The 27,814-nt window shown below is 39.6% G+C and overlaps 1 protein-coding gene across 1 annotated transcript in view; it reads left to right on the top strand.

The window, feature by feature from the left end:
* Window positions 1-1,214: 1,214 nt before the first annotated feature.
* Window positions 1,215-27,814, top strand: part of RSRC1 (arginine and serine rich coiled-coil 1) — a 202,775-nt gene continuing 176,175 nt past the window's right edge. Inside the window, exons 1-3 of the mRNA XM_072142927.1 lie at window positions 1,215-1,360; window positions 4,701-4,889; window positions 5,980-6,093. Coding sequence (XP_071999028.1) covers window positions 4,708-4,889; window positions 5,980-6,093 — 296 coding nt within the window. The 5' untranslated portion in view covers window positions 1,215-1,360; window positions 4,701-4,707. The remainder of the gene's footprint in view (window positions 1,361-4,700; window positions 4,890-5,979; window positions 6,094-27,814) is intronic.

The raw sequence follows: 27,814 nt of genomic DNA, 5'->3' as shown, positions 1-27,814 counted from the left end.
GTGTCACTCATAATGATCTTTATTATATTGGCTTCTCTTGTGTTATGGGGTCAGCCTACAAGACCTCAGTTTATTATTGATTTTAGGTATTGATTAAGTTTTGGCGATGATCTTTGGTTTCACATCTAAATTGGAACAGAAATGCTTTCTACTGCTGACATATAATGTGGTCCTGGTGGCGAAGAGGGAGGGAGCTTTACCAGAGTCATTTTTATAGAAGATGACTGCCGTAGATGACACTATTATAGGTGAACCCTACTGTAATTATGAGATCATATAGAATAATGGATGTTGCAGAAGCCAGTGATTACACACAGCATAAAGATTTAATGAGTAGAAATATCATTTATTCATAGTTTTTTCCAAGAATTGCAATGTATCGCAATTGATCACATATTATTAACACAATAGCTTATCAAGGAAGAAGTATAGAGAAATACATTGTTAAGATTAAGAAGATGAGATGTATCTGCTCCCTTGAGAACAAGTAGGTGAAACGAATGAAGGTTGGTTTTTCACAGGCTTCAGATTACCACTTAAAACACAGACAAGACAGACAAGATATATATATACTTAACTGCAGATAGGTGCAAAGTATCAGATGATAGGACAACTAGTATTTAGACAGATAGATGATAGATGTGAAATAGACAGATGCAAAGATATTAGACTGATAAATAAATGATAGATAGAAAATAGATGATATAGATTAAAAAATAGAAAAAAAACGAGAACAAAAAAACTGGATAGATAGAAAGATGGAGTTGATACACTTATACATAGATATTTGTAAGTTAAATATATGTTATGATAAATAGATATTGAAATGAATAAGGATGAAAAAAGAAGCCTGGATATGTATGGGCTGTATAAGTACATAGATGTAATATGACATTGATAAGATATTGATATGTTACAAACGTGAGATGATGGATGACAAAAATATATAAAATACAGTATTTTAAAGGGTTTTGGTGATACATACTGTATATTTGACAGTAAACAGACACAGTGTTCACATTATAAGCATCATGGCTGTGATTTGTAAAGCATGTGTTATTTATATTGTGTTTATATAAATAAATACAACGTTTATGACCGAGATGTGGTATAGACAGTAATCCATGTATATATAATGACAGTGTGTACAGTATGCGCTGCGCTATACACTATGCCCGCACTATCCGCTATACTGGTACTCAGCTGCAGCGATCTACTAAGCGCCCTGACCCTGCCGCTCATCGATCGCTCCGCCTTCCTTTACTCGAGCCTGCTGGATTCAGCTCTATTGCTCAGGCCTGGTTTGATGTGTACAGCGTGGGTCAGGCACTAGCAAGAGCACCGATAGCCGTGCTTACCGGTAAGTGTGCCCGGTGTCCGCTGTTTTACTCTCGGTTCATTGCAGGTGAGGTGTAGGAGAGGCTGCTGCTGCTGTCACGATGTCGCAGGATGCTGTGTGGTCCCTGGTGCTGTAGCTGGGCCTAGGTTGGGTAGTTGCAGTGTGTGGTGGGTATTATGATGGGCAGGGGCAGTTCACAGGTGATGGGTAAGGCAGAGGTAATGTTCCTGCTGATGTAGCTGGCTATCTATCTGCGTATGGTCCCTACGATGACATTACAGGACCATACAGGTCATATTGACCCTGCAGATGGCATTAGGGGGTCCTGCATGGAGATATGTGTATTGGTGCTCAGTTGTCCACAGTCTGAGGGGTTTGCATGTGCACTGTCCCCCAAACCAGGGTCCCGTCCTCCGTCCTTTGTGGAGGAGGCCCCTTAGTACAGGCTACACCCCCTTTCCCATAGTACTGACCCTCCATAAGTTTTAAAGCATTCTGTGTGTGTGTATATATATATATATATATATATATATATATATATATATATATATATATATATATATGTCAGCCTCTATAACCTCTTATGTACCTCTTCTGTAGTCATAACCTTTTCTATTTATGCCATTTAGCATATTTACATTGTTCACACTATCCTCTTGTATATACCACAGCAGTATATGTTAGGGAAACATATTCCCTTGTAGTTGCTTTATTGACTAAGCATTAGAGATGAGCGACCCAAACTTTGATTCGGCTGTGATTGGTCAGGTGAATACCTGATGCAATCTCAGCCATGTCTATTTACTAGGGGCGTAAAGTTTCTCTGCAGCCCATCGAGCAACATGTCCGGGTTAGGCACATCTTCCTGATGAAGGACCACAAACCTAAAATTGGGGTCTGCTCATCCCCACTAAGCAGTTATACATCCTGTGCCCCCCCCCCTTTCATCCTCATAGAATGTAAGCACTTGTGAGCAGGGCCCTCACTCTTTTTGTTTCATCTGACCACATCATTACTCTGGACAATATTATTTTATTTGTATTTGTCCCCCATGTTCTGTAAAGCACTGCAGAATATAATGTTGCCATGTAAATAAAGATTTTATCTTATTTGCTGATCATCCTGAGATGCCTCCAGCAACAAACTCTTACTTTCATAAATGGCCATCCTTAGAGTGTAAAAATGTGTAACATCTGGGCTTATACAAAACATTAAAATGATGTTCGCCTAGTAAATTCTTTGATTCCTAGGCAGTCCCTGATTGGTACTTACATCATCATATCTGCAAAAGAAACCAGTGGAATGACAGGTGAACATTAACCATCCACTGATCAGATGATGGCCAGACTGGCTATGTACAGGTTTGCAAACAAGACCGTGATCATCCACTTACAGTTATCTTGAAAATGGTATAGAAGTGAAACACTTGATGAATGAAACCGTTTAAATGTAAATGTCCTGTGTTGCCCATAGGAGAAAATTACAGCACAATTTTCATTTTGGTTGCTATGGGCAACAATTACTTTTTGATGACTTTCATAAAATGCTCCACATGTATTAAAACGTTTTAGAACATTATTTTATTAATATACTTAATATAATTAAAGGTTATTCTACCAGCAGTTTTGACTATAAAAAGCTACAAGACCGTGTTAGGTGCCAGCCATGGAGATGTTTGAGACTTTACCTGTTTGTCTGTTGTTGATAGTAGCAGCAGCAGGACTGTGGAAATGCGTTTATAGTCATAAAGTCACACTGGTGCGAGATCTTTTCACAGAACACAGCCTAGACCCTTAATTTGCTAGGAGTTTATCCGGTAGCAGGATTATGTGAATACTACAGCAGTTACTCAGTAGGAGGATCTGTTGTCTGTGATGAAATCTCACATACAAGTCCAGCCACAATCCTGGGATATAAATTGATTTTTCACCTACATAAAAGCCTGGTAATATAAGTCTACTGGACCTAACACAGTAGTTTTGTATGGACCTAGTAAGTAAAATATCACATTTATTGAGGCTATTTGCAGCAGTTATCTCTGTGGGGACTGCTGGAAATATCAGCGCACTATGCTCTGCCTTCTCCAGTAGTTCTGCACAATATCCCCCACCTCTCTTCTCTCATCTCAGTCTAACGCCCAACCAGTGTTCTTCAGTCTAATATTAGATTAATCTCTACCTTAATTCAAACCTCTTGCATGTCTCCAAGACTTCTCCCGAGCTGCACCAATTCTCTGGAATGACCTTTCCCGGATTATTAGACTAATACCCACCCTCCAAAGTTGCAAACGTGCTCTTAAAACCCATCTCTTTTGGCATGCCTATCACACTCGCTAACTGCATGGAACGTCAACTCTCTTTACTAATCCATCCTATGTTCTCCTCCTGATGGTTATCTGCCAGACACCAGGTATATACCAAGCTCCAGGATTCTCTGCAGTCACTTGGATATGTTTATAAGATGGCAGCTTATGGTTGGTTAAGGTTTATTTATTAAATTATTTTATACTGTTCCCTTATAAAGAATGGCTGGACCATTATACAGGCTCTTATACCTTGTGTGTCACCCTTTCATCCTCATCAACTGTAAGCTCTTGCGAGCAGGGCCCTCACTCCTATTGTTCCATATGAATGTTTGTAGTCTGTAATGTATTTGATTTGTAAAGCTCTTCAGAGAATGGAGCTATTAAAGATTATTATTTGTTCCATTGATACTAAAGTAGTAGCAGAACTCCTGCATGACCTGAAGCTCTATTTATACAAGGAAATTGAGGTGACACTCCCACTGCTCAGACTGTTCTCACACATATTGTAGATAGTTGTTACTTGGTTTGTCTCCCTCTTAATTAATGCCCCAGTTATTGATTTTATAAATTGGTATCTTCATAAAAACAAGGCATAACATCTCTGTAGGCTCTTCCCTCATCTACACTGCATGCTTTATCAGAAGCTCCATTATAGTCAATGGGTGACAACAAGTGAAATCCAGTTTGCAAAGTTTTGTGCAAAAGTAGTTTTCCATCGCACCCAACACTTTTAGAAAAGGTCAGGGAAAGACAGGACTATCATCCTTGGTTGTGTTTACTAACTTTCAAACCTGTTTACTGTCGAAAGCTTGCTAAATTTCAATCCAGATCTCCACTGTGCACATAATTTATGATGAGTCCTGGTTAGTCAGATGGGTATCCAGACCAGCATTAAAATCTTGCTACAATGATTTTGTTGGATCCATCTCTGTGTTTTTTTTTTTTTTTAATTGTCGGTAAAGTGGATAACACTCTCTTAAATGTTACCAATTTTTAGAAAATTGATTGTAACTCAGATAAAAAAAAAGTTTACCTCTTTCCTTTGTCCATCAACAGTTTCATAATGGGTCGACGCTCTTCAGATTCCGAGGAGGATACTAGGACTCGCAAAAAAAAGAAGCATCGCAGACGCTCTTCTTCCAGCAGCTCGTCAGATGGGAGAACACGCAGTCATAAGAAATCGGGAAGGAGATCCAGATCTCGGTCACGAGACGCATACTCCAGCTCCCACTCTTACGATAAAAGGTTAGTTAATATATGAAATATCATTTAGGGCACTTTGAGCTGATTGAACATCTCCGGACTTTTGCACTGCTTCCCCTATATCAAAATGCATTTTACAAAAAGGGAATCTGTTTCATCAATCTATTCACTCCACATTATGCATGTATGCTGGTAAAATCCTAATGTTTAGAGTATTAAACGCTAACTAATAACATGCTGCTTCAACCCCCAACTTTGCAGAGAGCCACAGATGACAGCACCATCCAATCTCTGCTCCATGCTGCTGGACTTCTCACACAGCAGATTCACTTCTGGTTACCTGCTGCGTAGCATCATTGAGTCTTCTCTATCTAAAAGCAAGCGTAGAACTCTTGGCTTATTATTTATCTGATGTAGCACTGACCACTCATGTTTTCACTGGTCAGGAAATTATTTCTCCTATAGGCATAAAGGTCATTCACAGGGAACGACACGTGGCAGTGAACATAATCACTAAAAGTTTATGTTGGTCTTCCATCATTGTTTAGTTGCAAAGCCTCATGGGAAGTGAGGGACCCTAAGTCTGAGATCTGCCTCACATTGCCTGACTTCCACACCTACAAACTCATCTTGACCTAGTATCAGGAAAATAGGGGGAATATCACCATTAGGCTCCATTCACACATCCGTTTGATCAAACAGGGGCTCTAGCCGCAAGCCATAGAAAGCTATGCGGCTGCTCTGCGAAGCCGAGCAGCTACAGAACTTGCTTAATCTTTTCCGGAGCAGCTGAATGGCTTGGACATAATGTGCTGTGAGACACCGTGAGTTTACCGCGCTGTGTCCATTCATAACACACGTCAATGGCCCCCGTGAGCTAGCTGCTGTTTTTGTGGATAGCTCATGGCCTTCCTATGCGGACATGTGAATCGAGCCTAAGGGAGTTTCAGTGAGTACTCGGGTGCCCTTAGCAAGTTACATACATCATGATATCAATATAACGGTGCAGTGTTTCAACATTATGAAGTTTATATGTTTACCTAATGTTAAGGTCGGGCATATCTGCTTAGCTTTCATTAATTTGGCTAAGAGACCACACAATTAACTTTTTTTTTTTTCTTTTTTTATTTAGACGCAGGCACCGTTCCAGCAGTGCATCCTCATACAGTTCAAGAAGGAAACGTAGCTCCAGCAGGTCCCGAGATCGGGTAAAGTCACGCAAAGTTCACAGGTCCAGAACATCCAGGTATTTCTTGTTATAATATCTCTTGTGAGCCATATCATAACTTGAGAAACATTTTATAAAGTTAAATTATTTGCATTCAATGATATTTCTAATGTGTAATACAAAAAATATAGTTTTCATATCATATTAATTGGATAAAAGTAAAATCATTGAAGTACTGGAATTTCTCTGACACCTTGCTTATGTGCACTGACCCATACTGGCCATAGCAGTGCTGCAGCTACTCATGTCATTTGCCAGTCCTCCATTTTTTTAATGCAAATTCGCTAATACGAATGACATACAGGTGACACACGATCCGTTTTTGTGGACATGGCTCAGAAACCTTGAAAACCCTGAAGACACACTGAACACAAAAATCCACAAAACATCTGTAATTTGTGGGTAGAGGAAAAAACATTTTTCTGAGTGTAACCTCACTCACATGGCCATGGTCTGTCCGTGAAATGCTGCTTGCCTCCTAGGCATAGAAAGTGCATAGATTACATTGGTACATTACCAACAAAAGTACATGTCAACCTGGTCAGCCTTTTTAACATGCAGATTTGCTTTGTTATCTTTATAAATGTCTTTATAAAGTACTTTAACCCCTTCCCGACATTTGACGTACTATTACTGCATGGCGGGAGGTGCGTTCCCGCAAAATGCAGTAATAGTACGTCATGCTTCTGGCGCCGGCTCCAGAACGGAGCCCGCGCCAGAAGCTGCGGGTGTCGGCTATATACCCGCGATTTCTCCGATCGCGGGTGTTAACCCCTGACACGCCGCGGTCGCGCTGAATGCGGCGTGCTAGGGGCATTTGAGAAGAATTGGACCCCCCCGCGGCGCGTACCGGGGGGGGGGGGGTGTCCGCTTCTCCGATCGCAGCCCCGGGACTGCTGGTGCCCGGGGCTGCGCGATCCTCTTCTGTGAGCCGGGTCCGTGCCTTCTGGCAGGACCCGGCTGTAACACACTGAGCATGCGCAGCATGCTCAGTGTGTTACATTACACAGTGTAATACATCTGTATTACACTGTGTAATGTGAAGAAGAGCTTGAACAAGTGATCAGTGGATCACTTGTTCAAGCTAACCTGTAAAAGTTAATAAAAAATGTTAAAAACACTACATAAAATAATTTTTAATAAAAAGAATTAAATAAAGTTAAAGTCCCCTAAACACAAATATTCCCTATACACATGCAATAAAGTGAAAAAAAACACAAAATCGCCAAAAAAAACCACATATTTGGTATCGCCACGTCCGTAACAATCCGTACAATAACTCAAAAACATTATTGGACCCGCTCGGTGAACGCCGTAAAAACAAAACCCGTAAAACACGCCAAAAATGTACATTTTTTATAAAATCTCTACACAAAAATGTTCTAAAAAGTGATCAAAAAGAGTTATGTGCACCAAAATTGTACTACTGAAAAGAACAACTCAACACGTAAAAAATAAGCCCTAAACTAGCTCTGTCAACCAAAAACTATTATAGTTACGTCTCCGAAAAGATGGCGATGCAAAAACAAATGAGATTTCCTCTATATTAGTTTTTATCCAGTAAAATTGTAAAAATAAATGAAAAACTATATAAATGAGGTATCACTGTAATCGTAGTGACCTATAGAATAAAGATAATATAGTATTTTTAATTAACGGCGTACAACCCCAAAAAAATACAAAAAGAAAGGAAACCAAAATTGACAATTTTCTTTTTACTCATACATTCAAGAGTTAATAAAACCCCATCAATTAGCTAATGACCCACTAAAATGAAGTATTTGTAAAGTGCATCTCATGTCGCAGAAAATAAGCTCTTATATGTCCAAATTGCCCGAAAAATAAAGATTGTATAGCCAATAAAAAGTGACAATGCATAATCTGCTCTGAATGGCGCAGCTTCCCTTCGATGCCCTGGCGTGTGCCCATACAGCAGGTTACCACCACATATGGGGTATTGTTATATGTGGGAGGGATAGGGTATCAAATTTTGTGGAGCGTTTTGGTATTTTATCCACCGAAAATTTGTACATTTTTTGAAAAACACATTAATTTAGCCCCAAAAATTTCCCTTTCAAAATTGCATCCGATTTTGTTTTAACCCCTGTAAAACAATTAAAGGGTTAACAAACTTCATAAAAGTTGTTTTACGTACGTTTAGGGGTATAGTTTCTATAATGGGGTAATTTATGGGGATTTACTTTTATTTAGGTCTCTCAAAGTGACTTGAAACCTGAGCAGGTCCCTCAATAGCCGGATTTTGTGTTTTTTATGAAAATGTGAAAAATTGCACCTAACGTTCAAAGCCCCATAACATCCTACAAAAATAAGAGTATGCATAAAAAACCATGTCCACATAATGTCCACATTCGGTGAATGTTAGTTATTAAGGATTTTTGCGGTTATGACTATGTATGAAAAAAGTAGAACATTTTGAAGTTCGAAAATCAAGAATTTTTCCAAATTTTCACCAAATATCTGATTTTCTCATAAATAAATGCAAAACATACCACCCAAATTTTTCAACTAACATGAAGTACAATGTGTCACAAGAAAACAATTTTAAAATCACTTGGATATGTTAAAGCGTTCCGAAGTTATAACCACTTATAGTGACACAGGGCAGATTTGAAAAAATGGGCCGTGTCAGGAAGGTGAAAAGTGGCTTCAGCGTTAAGGGGTTAAGCTTAAGTGCTGAAATTTCCCAAGTAGGTTTTGTGTTTCAATGGTTCAACACAATTTTAGGTGCCTAAGCACAAGTGAAAATGTGAAGACTGATGGTTTTCCTCTCCCATGCCATTGGCTATGAAAACCTCCTATGTGATTCCAACCTAAATCTGTAATTGCTGTCAAAAATTCTTTTTTTGCTGTAATTATTTACTTGACTGTAAAAAGATATTGATATTGAATTTTATCATTGAGATTTGTTTTCCCCTGTTCCTCTGTCTTTGGCTGATGAGTGAACTAGGAAGGCATGCGGAGAGCAATGGCAGCCTCATACTAGTATGATATACAGGGTAGAGATATTATTATGGAAAAAGTGTAATACAGTTGGGCAAAGGCTAAGACGCCAGCCCCTTTGTATAACAGTTCTTTTAGTGGAGGAAATATGCTTGTAATCTTATATTACAAAAAAGCACAATAGTTTTGTAACATTGTAATGACTGGAACTGTAGTAGAAGACCAGTAGGCGGGTGGAGGTAACTTGGGGAGTACTGCACCAAGGCCAAGGGGGCAGACATTTCAGGATGAACAGAATGGATGGTAAAAACATGTTATATGAATAAATTTGTTGTAACCTTTGGTGTATATGTGTTTTTAGCAGAAATACCTTATTGGATGGGTATGGACACCTTAATTTTTTTATTAATTTCTTTCGCACAAAGTACTAGGTTCCTTTAGTAGAATAAGACGCACTAGGCCAGTGGTGGCGAACCTATGGCACAGGTGCCAGAGGTGGCACTCCGAGCCCTTTCTGTGGGCACCCGGGCCATCGCCCCAGAACACTAGACAGGACTCAAAGTATTGTCCTGCAGTTCCAAGCAACTTAAAAGATGCTGCTTTCAGTCATATTTTGATACTTACTTTGCTACTTGGGACTGTAGGAAGAGGGAGAATGAGTAGACGGGGCCAAATTATTTTTGGAGGACCTCCTGCTGGCCCCATGATTCTCTGTGTAAGGAGGGACACTGGAAAGAATCCAAAAGTATAAAAAATGTACATGTTTCTACTGTGTTGCTGTCCTGTTGCTCAGGAGGCAAATATGAAGTTGTTGAGCAGGGAGCAATAAGTTACTTTAATTTTTGGTTGGCACCTCTCGATAAATAAGGAGGGTTTTGGGTTCAGTTTGGGCACTCGGCTGCTAAAAGGTTCGCCATCACTGCCCTAGGCTGTTTATTCTTTTCTTTGCAAAGAAGTTTTCTCATCTGATACTCTTAGCTGTATGCAACCGTATCTTTTTGGGTAGCATACAGCCTCATTCATTTCAATGGGCATTACCTTAATCCATATGAATCAACGTATTACCCACCATACGGTACTGTAGATGGGGAAAAAAGTAGAACTTACTCTATCTTTTCCCATGTGTACGGCCCGACTGCAATACTCCCTTCTCTGGCAGAACATATGTAATGCCTGGGTCCCGGTGCGGGCCTAACATACATTGTGTGAAATGGGCCTGGAGAAGGTCATCACAAGATCTTCTCTTTTAGCTGTCAACACTACAAGATATGGGAGAGGAAAAAGCGGGCAGTGAATAGTTTTATAAACAGAGGGGAAGGGGTGTGGTTGAAGGAGGGAACTTGCTGTGTCAGACTGTGCTATCTAATGGGAGATGGCAGGAGGAGTAGGCAGGGATAAGGGACAAGGACAACAGGACTTCCTGTATCGTACTGAGCTGTCTGCTGTGAGATTGGATGGGAGGCATCAGGACATCCTGAACATTTGTAGTAGAGGCTCCTGCATGAGGGGATATGGGAATGGTAGCTGTGCTGTGTTTTAATAATAATAATCTTTATTTATATAGCGCCATCAAATTCCGTAGCGCTTTACAAATCATAGGGGACATATACAACTATATTACATTACAAAGAACAAACAGTCATATGGAACAATAGGAGTGAGGGCCCTGCTCACAAGAGCTTACAGACTATGAGGATGAGGGGGTGACACAAGAGGTTGTATAATGGTCCAGCCATTCTTTATAAGGGAACAATATAAAGTAATTTAATAAATAATTTACTAAACAACGATGTTGCTGCTTGAACCAGCCATCAGCCGCCATCTTATGTACAGGGTCCTAGGTGAAAAAGACTGCAGCCAAGCCTGGAGCTTGTTATATATCTGCTGTTTACCAGATAACAGATGGGAGATAGGACATAGGATGGATTAGTAAAGGGAGAGTTGACGTTTCATGCAGTTAGCGAGTGTGATAGGCTTGCCTAAAGAGATGGGTTTTAAGAGCACGTTTGAAGCTTTGGAGGGTGGGTATTAGTTTGAGAGTCCAGGGAAGGGCATTCCAGAGAATTGGAGCAACTCGGGAGAAGTCCTGGAGACGTGCATGGGAGGTTCGAATTAAGGTGGAGATTAATCTAATATCACTGGCAGATCGAAGAGTACGGGAAGGGCGATAGACTGAGAGGAGAGAAGAGAGATAGGGAGGTGCAGCATTATTCAGAGCTTTGTGGATGAGGGTTATTATTTTAAAGTGAATATGGAAGGAGACGGGCAGCCAGTGCAGTGATTGGCACAAACTGGAGGCATCCGTGTAGCGTTTGGCCTAACAGACCAGCCTGGCTGCTGCATTAAGAATAGATTTTGTTTAGCCATACATCTAAACCGTTTGGGGGTAGAAATGTTGTAATACATCTCTACTGGTAAAATATAAATATATTATGCAAGAAAGAAAAAAATAAGTTGGCAAAGGCATAAATAGTTTTAAACAATTATTACGACAAATAAAACAGATATTCATTCCTTAGTCAGCAACGACAATTAGTTGTACATACCATTAAACGTTATCAGGCAGCTTTCTGGTCATATAATTACATGTATTAATACAACTACTGCTTCATTATGTTTACAAACTACTGTAATCATATTAAAATGTATGATCAACTCTTTATGAATTTACTGGGTCTTGCATCGTCTCTGCCCATTTCTTTTTCTTTTTGTGTTTTATATGTATGTGTTTGTGTATGTATGTATATCTCCTACAGATTTGATCTATGAATTTAAAAGTATCCTGGAGCGAGATTAGATGATGCAAATGGGACTTAATAAGAACGCAAACTGAATTGCAGCATAGGAACCGTGATTTACATTAAATTAGGATTTACCAAAAAAAAAAAACCTGATTTAGCTTCACATTATTGAGCATTTGCCTAATAACATTTTGCTTCCTTGAGACAATAATTTGTCTGTGAAACTCCTATATGTCCTCTGCAGAGAAATTGAAAGCAACAGCTCCTTCTCCAAACCTCACATGGAACGACACAAAGGAGTATTTCAGCTCTGCAAAATTTAATAAATCATCCCATTTCCTAATTCGATCATATTAGATGGTGATGTGGAAGAGGCATTTCAAATCGCATCTCCTCATTAATATACATCAGTCGGGGGAATGGAGCGCTTTATGTGGAGATGTCACCGTTTCTGTGTCTTAGTTTACTAAGTGGAACAGGTTGATGTGATACAGGGGGCTATTTGTCACTGTCTCGTTAAAATGGTTTGGGTCGAGTTATGGAGTCCAGAAAGACGCTGGCTGATAAATCAAAACTGGATTGAGTGGACAGGAGGCAGTGATTGATACCGTGACAGGATATGAAGAAAGGAATGGAGATACACGCTTCTATGATATTGAATATGTGCAAAAATGGCCTCGGAGTATGAATATTATTCAAAGAAATGGGATTTTTAATATTGAATTGAAATAGTACTAGGTACTTAAAGAAGATACTTTTCGGTATGAGAATTTTATTGGCCCGTCAACTACTAAGCTGGATAGTGGAAACCATATATTATATGTTCAACAGAGTATATATGTATACCGTTTGGTTTTTTTTTAACTGGTATGTGATAATCTGGGATATGTCTTCAGCCCAGAATGGATATTAAGGATTTCATTAGACCCGAAGTCAAAGGGTAGGTTTCCACATAGAGGCCATTTCTCAAATGCAGTACTGGTGGAAATTGCGTTTGTTTGTGGTTTCACAGATTTTCAACTTTATCAGCCTTGCAGTATATGGGATCCATAACAGTTTTGGTTTGGAAAACATTCTAATTTCTAGTAACATTCATGTTTCTTTGTAAATAAATACCAATGTTTAGTAAAACATTTATGTTCATTAATAAAAAGACACACAATACTGGCTAAATCTGAAAGCAGCAGTAGAAACGACATTAGTAATTGACAAGCTAAATATTTATTGTGCAGTTAGTTATTATCTGCAGTATTTGGATGAGATTTGTTGAACTCTCATTCACTAGATTGCTACCCTACATTGTGGTCAGTTAGCCATAACTGAACCAGGTGTCCTCACCCTCTGTGGAATTTTATTTTTATTTTCTTGTAATATCCTTTATGGAAATGACATGTAAAACCTCTAATTGTTGCTCTGATTCTCTTTCATTTTTCAGTCTTCCTCTAAATTCTCTACATTGTAGTCTATATCGAATTCAGCAGCCAGGTTTATTTTCCTTTCCATACTACGCTGGGGGCCTCCGCTCTGCGCCCGGCACTACGTTGGGGGCCTCCGCTCTGCGCCCGGCACTACGCTGGGGGCCTCCGCTCTGCGCCCGGCACTACGCTGGGGGCCTCCGCTCTGCGCCCGGCACTACGCTGGGGGCCTCCGCTCTGCGCCCGGCACTACGCTGGGGGCCTCCGCTCTGCGCCCGGCACTACGCTGGGGGCCTCCGCTCTGCGCCCGGCACTACGCTGGGGGCCTCCGCTCTGCGCCCGGCACTACGCTGGGGGCCTCCGCTCTGCGCCCGGCACTACGCTGGGGGCCTCCGCTCTGCGCCCGGCACTACGCTGGGGGCCTCCGCTCTGCGCCCGGCACTACGCTGGGGGCCTCCGCTCTGCGCCCGGCACTACGCTGGGGGCCTCCGCTCGGCGCCCGGCACTACGCTGGGGGCCTCCGCTCGGCGCCCGGCACTACGCTGGGGGCCCATTAACTTTTGTATACAATTGAAACAGATCTCCCTCCTTTACAAGTCTCTCCATGGTGCCGAATATCCTTACATTTCCTCCCTTATCTCATTCTACCCTAAGTATGCTCTTGATCGATCAATGATTAATATTTTGCCATTACAAACTGCAACTCCCTTATTCAAGACTTCTCATAAAATGTGCCAATTCTCCAGAATGCCCTGCCCCGGACAGTTAGGAATGTGGAGAAGACAACTTGTGCCTTTTCAGCAACCCCTTCCCCTCCCAGGACTTACAACATGCTGGCAATGTAAAATAATAGATTAAAAACCACTAGATTTATTCATATAGCTGACAAAGGCATGTTTTAAATGAACATACCATAGCCTATTGGAACCTATCCAGTTAAAAATGACCTCCCTGATGACAGGTTCCCTTTAACTTTCTGTAAAATTACTAAACATTTTTTTTTTTACTATTTTTGAATACTAATTGTTTTTTTAATATAAAGTGTTGCCATGCAGAGCTTAGGCTAATTTTTCTTTTTAACGTTGCATTTTATATTTAATCACTTGTTAAAGGGGACCTAATCATGTATAATCTGAGCATTTTGTATGTGAAGTGTCCTGCATCATAAACCTGGCTACAAATAGCTACATTCTTGGTGGCTAACTACCAGTTTTATTTAAATAAAAAACAAAAAGTAACTTTACTAATTTAAAATCCTTGATGTGTAACAATAAATATAATTAATAAACTTTAAAAGTATGCTTTCAGTTTTGTAGTTAAAAAAACAAACTCCACATTACTGGTGATGACCAATTAGTCGGTACCCGAAGTGGTTTTTCCACACTTGTCTTTCTGAAATTTTCTAACATCCACATTATTTTGTGTGAAATAATTTTACTAAATATCGAGAGAAAACAGCATTTTCTGTGTTCCGAGGTTGCTTGAAAGGAGACAAGTCATCAAACCTGATTACTGATGATTTTTACAGAACAAATTGAAGATTTACAACAATGAGAAGATTTGTAGAATTCATCAAATCCCCCCCCCCCCTTCAATATGAGTGTTACGTATGCATGTGCAAAGCATGTGGCATAGAGTCTGGCCATGCTGTCATGTATTTTCATAACCTCTTTGTTAATTTGGGTCCCTTAGAACATTTCATATAGAGATATATAAGTTCACACCCACTGATCTTGCTAGGAGAAAAATATTGAGAAATGGGCTGCAACGTATGTAATGTTTAAGAATAATGTTCACTGTGGGTTTAAACAAGCCATTAATATAGCACCTTATTCCCCCCCAGGGAGCATTAAATAGCCTGACACACTTCAGGTTGATGAAAATGGCTTCATGCACAGCACAAGTGATCCCCTTATTTAGGAAGGTAGTGGCCCCCACATACTGCAAGGACCACCACCAAACATACTTGTCATATAAGTAGTGGACTGAAACTGTCACACAATGAGTGTCTGTTAGATTTTTGTTTATCTCTATTATATAAGTGGAAATTGGACATCTGTTTCCACATTTTAAGGGAGTTTGTCACTATTTTTATACCTAGAAAGCACTGTAATTCCTGAAATGTTGAAAAGTCACTCATTTCAATTTTATGTTGGTACTCACTGGCAGCCCCTGGTATTTAGTAGACCTCTCCATTATACTATTTAGTTTTGGACATTTTTGGTATGCAATATAATATAACATACAGTAACGTTACAGCCTGATGTCCAGGGAATTTAATATATAATAGAAGCCCCTAATTTTACCACCAAAAAGTGGGAAAACCTATTGACTCGAGTATAAGCCGAGGGTGAGAAATGCATTGGTCACAGCCTCCCAGTAGTATACAGCCAGCTAGACCCCTTTAGTATTCAGGCAGCCAGCTAACCCCCTTTAGTATACAGCCAGCCAACCCCCTTTATTAGCCAGCCAGCCAACCAGCAGAGCACATGGCCCTGGCTCTGCTGGCTGTTATAGCAGACAGAAGACAGACGAGGAGCTGCGGTGATGGGAGCATCGCTGAGAAGACAGACGTGACGAGCATAGGGGGTGCTGAAAGGTAATTATGTAAGTTTATTTTTATTGACTCGTGTATAAGCTGAGGTGAGGTTTTTCAGCACATTTTTTGTGTTGACAAACTTGGCTTATACACAAGTATATATAAATTAAATGATTTATAGAAGCTGTGATAAATAATGCCTTCTATGACCCTCCGTTTTGGCAAAAATCCCTCACTTTCTCCAGCCTCATCCCAAATAACTTAATTTAGTTAAAGCTAAAAGTGTCATAAACCCCACAGGAGGTTTAACCTTAAAGGATTCCCTTGGCCAGCCTGTCACCGACTGTTTTACCGACTGAGTCTTCTCTCCATTTTTAAACCTGAGACAAATGGTCGAATCTTAGACCAATATGTTGGTTATGGACAGTTAGGGGTTATGGTCCATCTCAGCCCAAGGGCAAATACATTTTTGGATTCTGTATGGGCAGGGGATTGTATCTTATATTCTAGGATTCTTGTACACAGAGATACAAATATCTCTGAATGGAGATGGAGAACTTCTCCAAGATTCTGGATTTAATACCAGGTAGGAGGGTCCTCAAAGCCCTACTGGTGGTTTGCAGGGGTGTATCTGCACCAAATATAATCAAAACATCACTGACGCCCATGCTCTTTTTTTTGGGAAACGTGTTGCCATCACCGTCGCAGGAAGAATCTTTAAGTTTCCATTAGGCCCACACAAGGTAACTAACATACTGAATTGCTGATACTTGTAGTCCTAACCTTGTATTTTAAGGCAATTAAATATAAAATTTAACCTGTGTTGCTCTTTTATCTTGATCCACGAGTCCCCATGTCCATGTCTCAGTTTATATACATGCTACTGGGTTGGTTCCCCACCCTATTTAATCCCGTTATGGATCAGGCTTATATCAAAGGAGAACTGGTGCCAGCTTATTGGGTTGATAAGGTTCTGTTTCACTGAGGCTAGTGAAAGGGGTCTTTCAGCCATTCAGGGTTTTGATTTATTGTTGTGCCTTATCTGGAGGCTGTGCAGACAAATCTAACTCACTTCCAGAACCCGTGCATTCTGGGAGTGTCTGTAAAATTAATTGATCTTGCATACCCCTCAGGGGTTCGAAACATTGCGTTTTCATTCACACAAGCTAGGAATACAATATTTTTCCAAATACAGACATTATTCCAGGTTATGCTCTCCTGTAGTCCCTTGTACACTAGGGTATAGCTGAGAAACATCGCCTGTGTAATGGTATATTCTACAAACACTGCACAGCACCTTCCATATCATGGGTATTTAAATGGAAAATGACCTAATAAACCACTACCAGTATGATGTCAAACAAGATAATACCTTCCAGATCATGCTTATGGTCTAGTATTGCATCATCATCCAGTTAAGGTGACGGAGAGTTAAGCCCTCAAGTCAAGCTCCCCCCCCCCCCCCTCAGAATAGCCCCTTCGCTGACAGTCCTGCGTCAATGGATATAGGTAACGGATCCTCCTGAAATATAGAGAATGATGCCGAATCACAGCAGAGGCAACTCTGGGGAGAACTCAGGGGGGCACATTTACTAAGGGTCCGAATGCCGGACTTTCGTTGGGTTTCGTGATTATTTACATTTTGCGCCGAATTGCCCCGGGTTTTTAGTGCACGCGATCGGATTGTGGTGCATCGGCGCCGGCTTGCATGCGACAGAAATCAGGGGGCGTGCCGTCGGACAACCAGACGGATTCAGACAAACCGCAGAATTTAAAAACAAAATCGTGTCGCAAGATCAAGCACTTATATGCACCAGGAAGAAGAAGGTGAACTCAGCGCGGAAGTAACACATGCAGGAAATTGGATGAACGACCTTAGTGAATCGCTGCTGACCCGAATTCTTGGCTGACAACACACCGCGGGATCGCGACAGGTTCGGGTAAGTAAATCTGCTCCAGTGTGTTCAGTGCGGAGCTCTCCTCCTCCCTGACTTTTTATGCAACTATTTTACTTTAAAGCATAACTGCAAAGTTTATTACGTTTTTTTTTTTCTAGAGCTGCAGCTACCCCTAATTCATACTGTCTTGGCCCCTCTCCCTTCTGCCCTTCTATTCTGGATGTTAAGGACAATCTGTATAATGAAACGGAACATGCAGGCTATGGCCTTTTGGGTCAACAAATAATAATAATAATAAAGCACTCTGCATGGATGTGAGTAATGCTGAGGAGAGGTTTCAGCCTGAGATTCTGTGTGATTGGCTGAACTGCTAGTTTGTGAATGAGAGGAGAGATCAGCATTATGGGAAATCTGGGAAGCTGCTCTAGCCTCAGTGCCCTTAGCAGATGTCACAACCACAACTGAATTATACCACCACGATAGGCCATGAAAGAAACATGATCTGGAAGGTGTTAATTTGCTTGACAACATAATAGTATGAGTTTATTAAGTAAATTTCTACTGACAGGTCTGCCGAAAGACAAAACTGTAAGGTAAAAAGCCCCTAATGCTATTCCAATCTTGTTATTTTTAAAGCACGGCACTCCTGAGATAGGTTCTAGGCCAAGCTGTATGCTGTGTCTTCCTTTCTCTTTCTGTAGTCCCCAATTAAAATGGGATACTGACCCTCTACAACTTGTCCTTACCTCAATCCAAATACATAGTAGCTAAGATGGCAATGGTGACCCTTCTCTGATGGCCTAGGAAAAAAATATTTTATATATTTACATAACTGACCATAAGGTGTAATTATTTTCCTTCTCTGAATTTTCTTTGGAGTCTTGTGAATTTAATGACTTGTTGTCACACAGCTGACAATGTAATTTATTATTTTAAAATTATTATTATTATAAAATTGGCATAGCGCTGGCTATTGGAACCTATCACCAGCTAAAAATTACATACTGAGTGACAGGTTCTCTTTAAGTTGGAATCCCCATGGACATTATCAAGGCCTAGTGTATGTTATAGGACACCCTGTAATAGTGTTATTTAACTTGTTTATTCAGTATTTGATTATGTGGTAGTGCTAGAGGAAAGAATATGTGTAACAATGGGACATAATATTCCTGCTCCATGCACCATTTTGCTCTGTACTGTAATGGCAAAGTTAATTTATACCAGAAGTGCTTTCCCGAATACTGCAAATTTATTCATAAGAAAGTTTTCCTCTTAAAGCTGGAAGCTTTTGTAATACAAGGGAAAAAGATTTTCCTATTTTCCTTATATACTCTTCTTGAAGTTCTTCCAAATTAGGTTTTAAATGCCAATTAGGAGGTTGAATATAATAAAATAAAAGCAAATACAACCAAAATGGCCCAACCTTATGGCTAGTTAGACTGTTGAGAGAACAAGCGGAACCTTTGCTCTTAGCGTGGCTTTGAGAAAGATATCCAGCTTAATGAACACATTAATTAGAAATATAACTATTTATAAGATGATAATTAGAGACGAAGCACGGTAAACTGGGCTTTTCCTGCAATTAATGGAGGATTAATTACTGGAGGTAATGAAGTGGATTTTTAAATACATTAAGGTGAAGTACAGAGATGTGCAAGGCTTTGTGATAGTTGCATAATTATTTCAGGCTGTTTGAGCGTAGCTCGTATAAGATCGCTAATAAGCATCATTGCATCATTATGTATGCACTTAAAAAGACTTACCACCAAAATGAATCCCTAATTATTTCTAATTGGCAGGACTCTGTGTAGTCATTGAGCTGTTTGTAGCCATTTTAAGGTTCATTTAACTATGCTTAGGGCCATGTGATGGGGAGGAAAAAAAAACTTTAAAAAAAATTTCCCTTCTACTCTACCCTGGCCTTGACTAGCACCGTTAATCAGTTGTGGTGGGCTCAGGTCTAAATGCACTTATACAGGTTGAGGTCAAAGCCTGGCGTAGCCTAAGCAAATTTTTTTTTTTTTAAAGGCACTTGACTGTGTTCATTAGCAATTATTAAAATAATTGTGTCTGTCAGTGTATTTGGGTTTCCACTGCGACTCTGCTTTCTTTCATCACTCTTACTCCTTATTGGATATTAACTTCTCTGTATAGCAAATATTTTCCCTGGTTCCTGCCCCCTCCACCCCACACGAGACGACTTTCTTTTAATAAAGCTTCCATTTCTATGTTCCTTCGCTGAGTTAAACAACGTTGCACATTTCATCACAGTCCTCCGACTGCTTTCTGATTGATTGGTGAGAGAAAGTTTCTTCCCAAGGACAATATGGAGGCTTTTAAGGGCATCTCAGAGGAATTGGTCATTAAGCATTAAGAAGGGGAAGCAAAAAAGAAGCCAAATGGAATTTTGACATTTGCCAGATTTTAGTAGTTAGTGGCATCTATATGTAAAATGTTGACAGCTGTTCGTATTAAAGGATACAAGTTGGCAGAAGACATTGCATGTTTTGACTCTTTTTTTTCTTTTTTTTATGTGCGTGGTTTATTTATGTCTCATTTGAGGGTTTTTTTCCCTTATTGGAACGTCAGTTCCAAATAATTTATCGTCGATGGGATATGATTGGTGTATAGTTATTTTTATCTCCCCATATCAGATTTATTATTATATCCCATTAGGAAGGAGTCTGTGAAAGTTATTCAATGGGTACCTTGTCCTGTTAAACCTAATCAGAGCCATCTGTGGCGCGCTGTTAAGGTATATAAACCATTCGTATAGCTTAAGAAAACAGTGGTGAAGCAAATTGTAGTCTAATAAAAGGAAGGTCAGCATTGGCTTTCCCCCTTATGAAAATGTGGTTCTAATCATTCCTTTCATGTCTAAATATCAGGATAAAATTGTTGAAACGTGCAGTTTTCGAATATTAATAATGGTACCTTGATATTTAATTTTCCGACTTTTAATTTTCAACATTTTATACTAAGTGGTAGTAGAGCAAACTCTTTCTTCTTAACAAGCTGGTGATAACATTGACTTAACATACTCTGGTTTAGGCAGCAAACCAATTAAATGTTGCATCTAAATGTTATATTGCTTTTCCGACTTGCTAAATTTATCTCCTGTCTTACTACAGGGTGGTAGCTGGGAGTATGTACAATAAGACTTTTTGTTTAGAAAGGTCTATACTATAACCTTACTATAAAGTGAAATATAACTGATCCTGTTAAGAAAAGATTCATAGCTTAAAACCTCTTTCAACTTGAGAAATGAAATATTCATAGCATCATAGTCTTTGTAACATAGTAGATTAGGGTAAATAATTACTCAAATACACCAAGTCAAACCTGGAGTCCTATAGAGGTGGAAGATAAAACTAAAACTCCAGAAGTCTCATGGCAGAAGGAAGCAAAAATTCCCAATTTATATGGCAGATTAAGTCCCTGGAACAATGTCAGATGCCATAAAGTATTTATTTATTTTTTTAAGCTTGCCTCCTCTTTCAACAAACTTGCGTGAAGCCATAGTCAGTTTTGTGTATATGAGGATTAACTTTTTTCCAAAACCTCTTTACATTCTTTTTTTTTTTCCCATTAAAGGAAACCTACCATGAGCAATTTACTATCCCAAGTTGATCTGATGGTAGATTCTTTCTGTCTGCCTTTGCCATGATCTGTAAGTTAAAAATCCTGGAGCCTAATCTATATTGTTAAAAACTTTATTTTCGTAATATGTAAATTAACTGTAGAGGCTACTGGGGCAGTTAATTTACATATTACTAAAATAAAGTTTTTAACAAGTTAGGTTAGGTTCCAGGATTATTACATTACAGATTAGGCAGAGGCAGGCAGAAGAAATCTACCATCAGATCTACTTCTCATAGTAGATTCCTCATGGTAGGTTTCCTTTAAAGCTGTATGGGGATTGTTTTCTGTAAAACAAATTGTAGTTCCGAGCGCCACCATTTAACATTTCATCCAGAAGAAGCTGGAAAGAAGTTGCAAATTCCGTGAAATTGATGAAGTGCAATTACACCATTTTCTTACAAGCTTTGAGTTTTTAAAGTTTTTTTTTTTTTTTTTACTGTGTGAACCAAATGACCTTTTAATATTTAGGCTAGTGCACATATGGAGATAACACATTTATATGGCTTTGTTATGTTTTAAAGTAACATTTTCACCTGGTTAGCTGGCTCAGATTCAAACAACAACAAAAAAACCCACAACATTGTGAGGGCTCAGTCTGTGAGCCTTCTCTATACAGAACCATGCGCTGTCCATGCAGTATCACGTACAAGCGGTAACGTGGTTCGGTGAATTGTAATCTTTGTTTACTAAGACTTTCTTTGAAGTTTCGGTCTAAAATATTTGTAATACTCCTTGTGCTGCTGGGGGAACTTGCCTCCTGTGATTCACTCATTTACTTCCATCTCGATTTGGAGATTTCATGTAATCTGACATCTCACTGAGCTTCTGTCCATATAGCTTTCAAGATAGAAAAACAGTTAAGGAAGGAAGGAAGGAGTTTTTTTGTTCTGTTAAGATATGTTACGTGTATTCACTTGTACTATTGATTTATCCAAAGTTTGATAAAAGTTTGTAACTTTTTAAGATCATTGGGCACATTAACTAAGAACAGTACAAACTACACTGTGCAGTTTACCTGCGTTGTGTGCAGAGAGCGCCAGATTCAGGATTTCGGGTGCACGTTCTTCATGTACCTGCACTGCTCCGACAGAGCGCACCACTTTTTTTTTTTTTTTTTTTTTGGTGCACAATTAACATGGGGCGTTCGACACACTTTTGTCGGATGTGCATGTTAAATCTGTTGCACGATCCGTCTGAGCACCGGAATGCCCGCTTCAGTGCAGAAATTTGCGTTGCATGAAGAATAGTGCAGCCATGACACAAAACAGTTGTGTCCGACACATATGGCGCAAACACTTCTTAAATAGATTAGCACTGAAAATAACATGTAAAGTCAGACAGGAAACTGGCTCATGGCCCTTAGCAAATGTTAGGCATTGTTATTTTTAGACCCTTATTTTAATATGTTATTTTTTCAATTTATTATATTTATTGTAATACAATATAAAATATAATATAAATATATTTATTTTTAATATTTTGCTACTTGACAAGAATTTGCTGGCTCTTCCTTTCTTTGTGTGAGGGGGCTCGGTCATTCATTTAGGGCAGCGATGGCGAACCTTTTAAAGGCTGGGTGCCCAAACTAAAACCAAAACCCACTTATTTACCATCAAGTGCCAACTTGTCAATTTAAACAGTAACTTTTTGCTCCCTGTTCTTCCACTACATTCAAGCAGGAGGGCAAATTCAGACATCATTATAGCTTCTCTCCAGGGTCTTTCTGTACTGGAAGAATCATGGGGCCATCAAAAGATAACCTGGCCCTGTTCACACCTTCTCACTCTTTCTGCAGATCTAATCAGTCAAGGATGTGTCATCTTAAAAGAGCATTGAGAGCAGCAGGAAGATTCCAGGCCTGTCTGCTAAACTCTGTCCTGGGGCAACAGCCTGGGTGCCCACAGAAAGGGCTCCGAGTGCCACCTCTGGCACCCGTGCCATAGGTTCGCCATCACTGATTTAGGGGGTTTCAGTCATTTCAGCCAGGGTTAGGGGCCCACATGTTATTTTTATATGTCGGTATTCAGACTGATACTTGCTAATTCTGTAGGGTTTTTTTGTTTAGCAATCACATCATTCACAGAAATGTATAAAAAAAAAAAAAGTAATAAATGCATGGTAACAGACAAATTTTTTTTTTTTTTTAATCCACTCCTAGTCAAGGCCTCAGTAAATGTGTCCAAATTTGGTCATCGTCAGGAATTTAAGTATTCTATTAGGATCCCCCTTTTTAGTATTTTCATGAAACTATCCCCTATTAGAATTTGTCAACTGCAACTTAATTTATCATTCAATTATGATTTTTATCTATTTTATTTTATTGCGCTCTCATTTTTTGGTAATAATAAATACTTATTGGCTTGATAATTTAATTTCTGTATCTGATGTGTGAGAGATTAAAAGATGGATGGATATTGTTTAATATTAATCAGTTTTAATGGGAGTCGATAAAAATACATTCAGCATCTTTTAATACGAATTTTTGTCTAAGAATGTGGTAATCTGAAAAAGCACTTATCTCAATGTCTTTTTGCATTCCTATGGGTTTTATGAACAATATCCCTCATAAAACCAATTTCCTTCACTTCTTAAATGGTTTAAATGGAAGTGATGGGGATATATTTGTACCAGACATGTGATTTGTCCATGTCTTACACAGTGTTTCCATGGCTTTCTATGACAGTTGTTCCAGTTGTTCTGGGTATACGTATCCATCTCTGTCTTTGGAATCCCAAATAGGAGCTGATGTGTGAAGGCTATATCCGGTAAAACGCATCCATTGGCACCATGAGTAATTCTCTCCCTGTCTCATGAAATAAGGGAATATAATGTAGGGGCAGCATCAGAGTTACTTCAATAGTTTTCAAAAATATATCCCAACGTTTTTTTTTTTTTGTGGAAGAAGCCACAGTTCAATGATTCTAGAATGAAAAAACGCATCACAATATGAGGTTTCTTGACTCTGACATTGAAACTTGCACGACCCCTTTTGTTTCCAAGAGAGATGAGTTCCTGCAAGGCGGCCAAATCGGTTACTCTCCTCTACTTGTTTACACAATTGGGCATTTTCAATGTTAATCATAAGACTAATCATACTATTTGCCAAACTGGTTGTAAGTTAGGGCCAGTTAACATCTGTGTCCAAGCTTTTGTAATTTTTTTTTTTTTTTTTTTACTTTCGGGCATTTGTGATTTAAATGTATGTTTTTCAAAATGTATTTAATTGTACCAGTTTTTCTAATGGATATATTAAAGAAAAGCAACTATTTCAAAAAACAAAAAACAACCTAGGAATACTCATCTTCACTCCTCTTGATGTTGATCCCAGCGCTGTCCTCCTCTAGTCCTGACACGGCAGGACCACCTAGAAAAGAAATAATAATTAGCAGCACGGACCGTGGGGACGAGATGTCCGCCCATTTTCGGGCTGCTAATTATGAACACTCCCGCACCTTCCTCTTCCATGCTGGGAGCATGAGAGAACGAGGTGACGTGACGTGAGAGGTGTGAATTCACACCTGTCATGTGACGCCCCCTCCCTCTCCCAGAATATTAGAGAAAGGTTCTGGGGCAAGCATAATTAGCAGCCCGGAGTGTCGGACATCTCGCCCCAGCACTCTTCTTTTCTGGGTGATCCATGCGTGTCTGGATTTGCGAAGAACACCGCCCCAGGAGCAACAACTAGAGTAACGAAGAGGTGAGTATCGTAAATACTCGAGTATAAGCTGACCCAAGTATAAGCCGAGACCCCTAATTTTGACAGAAAAAAAGGAAAAGCCTATTGATTCGAGTATAAGCCGAGGGTGGGAAATAAATTGGTCACGCCCCCCCCTCCCAGTATTTAGCCTGCCAGCCCCCTGGACTATATAGACAGCCTCCCCTTTAGTGTATAGCCTGCCTGCCCCCTCGAGTATATAGCCAGCCTGCCTGCACCATTGAGTATATAGCCTAGCCTGACTCACCTTCCGACGTTCCCTGGCATCCATTGCGGCTCTAACATCGGCTCCATCCATCGCAAGCTGACACCATAGTGTCACGAAGACTGCGACGGAATAGGGACCCGGTGTTGGAGCCGCGATGGATGCCGGGGAACGTCGTAAGGTGAGTTCTCTTTTTGTTTTTTTCTTGACTCTAGTATAAGCCAAGTTAGGGGTTTTCAGCACATTTTTTGTGCTGAAAAACTCTGCTTATACTTATACTTATTGGTAGTTTTTTTTTTTTTTTTTTAAATGGTTGATTTCCTTTAAACTGAGCAGTTGAAAAAAACTGATACCTCACTTTCCGTTTGTTGCCGTTTTTCATCATTTAATAGCCATCTGTTCTTTAAATTCCACTGCTTTGGACACTAAAGGTCAAATTCAACCTCTGGAATTTAAATGGATGGATTAACTGAAGGTGCAAACTGATACAAATCAAAGCCATTCATCATCCATAGAAAACAATGTTAAAAATAGTGTGCCTTCTTTTAGCCTTCGGTTACCTCAAGAAAAGTACAAAAAAAACTGCAACAGTTTGCATCCAACTGTCCGCTCAAATGACAGAAGAGGTAAAACCGGATAATAACACCCGTGCTGCTATCGCTCCGGTCCGTGCCCAATGTAAACAAACATGGCCGCGGAAGCAGCGCTGCATTAGCTTCTCACCGAGCCCAACACCCGCCCTGCATAAACAATGCTGAGAATAGAGACGGGTTAGCGCTAAAAGCAGTGCTGTTTCTTCGGCCATGTTTGTTTACATGGGGCATGGACCAGAGTGATAGCAGCCCGGGACACCTGGAGACCGAACTGACACAGAGCTGATGACTGCTCAGCTCAAGATCGGAGCTGAGCCGGCATCATAAAACACTCCAACCGCGGGTGTTTAATTTGTTAATACCGCTGTCGGCTGCATTTAATTTGCCTCCTCAGAGTCTCTCCCCCACAATGCCCCCCCCCCGGCACCGTATTCGGGGGTTGCCGATCGCTGTGAAGGCACATTGTTGGCCTTTGCATGTTCATAGGCTGAGGCAGCTAATACCCTGCAATACATTAGTATTTCTGGGTATTATCATGAATAAGCAATCAGATGATTGCTTGTTCATGTCCTGTGGTGGTAGAAATTTAAAATTTTTACAGACATTAATAAAAATGCCCCAAATCCCATTTAACACATAAAATGACATATAATGTGAAAAAGGTCAAAATCATTAACCAATCCCCACATACACAGTATCACCGCGTCTGTAACAACCTGTAGAATAAAAATTATGATTTTTATCTATTTTATCCCACATAAAATGCAATACAATCTGATGAAAAAAACACATGTTCTCCAGAATGATACTGGTACAACATGTCTGACAAAAAACAAGCCAATCAGTATCGCAGACAAAAAAATAAAAATGTTATGCCACTTGGAAAACGACGATGCAAAAATGATAGATTTTTCCCCGTATTAGGTTTTATTTTGAGAAATTTTAAAAACGTAGGAAAAAAATGTCTTACTATGGTATCCTGTGGCAGCTGCTGGGCGCTCCTTCCCATCTGCGGCTCGCTGCGCGCCCATTTAAAAAAAGTAACATCCACATGTGGGTGGTCTCCGAAATTGCATAATGAATTTGAAGATGCATTTTCTCTTTGTATCTTTTGGAAATGTGTACATGTTAGGGCTAAATGAATGTATTACCAACAAAATTAGACCTTTCTAAATTTAATCTCCATTTTGATCTAATTACAATGAAGATCTCAAGGGGTGAACAATCTTCCTAAAAGCTGTTTCTGATAGTTTGAGGGGTGCAGATTTGATAATGGGTTGATATATAGGGGGTTTCTAATTTTATACATTTCCAATTTCGTTACAAACAATAATGATCCCCAGAAAATTAATTTCTGAATTATCCTTGAAAATACAGTCATGTGATAAAATAAATTTTCCTGACATTCCAAAAATTATGAAAGTGTAAAACTGCCTGAAAATTTCAAATTTTGAAAATGGCAAATTTTTCTAAAAATTCATCAGTTTTAAATTTTTGTTTATAAATAAACACAAAACTTATCAACCAAAATTTACCACTAAAATGAAGTACAACATGTGAGGAAAAAAAATTAATCGCTTAAAATCGCTTTGATAAGCAAAAGTGTACAAAAGTTACAGTCAACAAGTTGGAATGCAAATAATGGGGATGAGCCTTAAAGGACATCAACCACCAGGATCCAGGTTTGTAAACCAAGCACACTGACATGCTTGTTTTAGTACTAGGAAATGCCTACTTTAGTAAGCAGCTCCTAGTGAGGTTTTTGAGGGTGACAGGTCCTTTTTAACACCTATGCAGCCTGGAGCCCCTCAGGCTTATTTTCATAATTTTAAAAACTTTTTTTTTTTAAACGGGTTATGAAAAGCTAATTGAGGCGGCACACACCAGTACGTCAATGTGCTTGGCTTTCATTTCTTCATCCTGGTAGTAGATGTCCTTTAGACTCATCAAAACCTCAAACTGCCCACGTCCTTAAGGTTAAATGCTGCAGGGCAATCTGGGACACTAAACTACCGGTCCATAAGAACCCG

This window comes from Engystomops pustulosus, chromosome 3 (assembly GCF_040894005.1).
Source record: "Engystomops pustulosus chromosome 3, aEngPut4.maternal, whole genome shotgun sequence".
Lineage (NCBI taxonomy): Eukaryota > Metazoa > Chordata > Amphibia > Anura > Leptodactylidae > Engystomops > Engystomops pustulosus.
The sequence above is the reverse complement of the archived record's forward strand: the minus strand, read 5'-3'. Positions and strand labels throughout refer to the sequence as shown.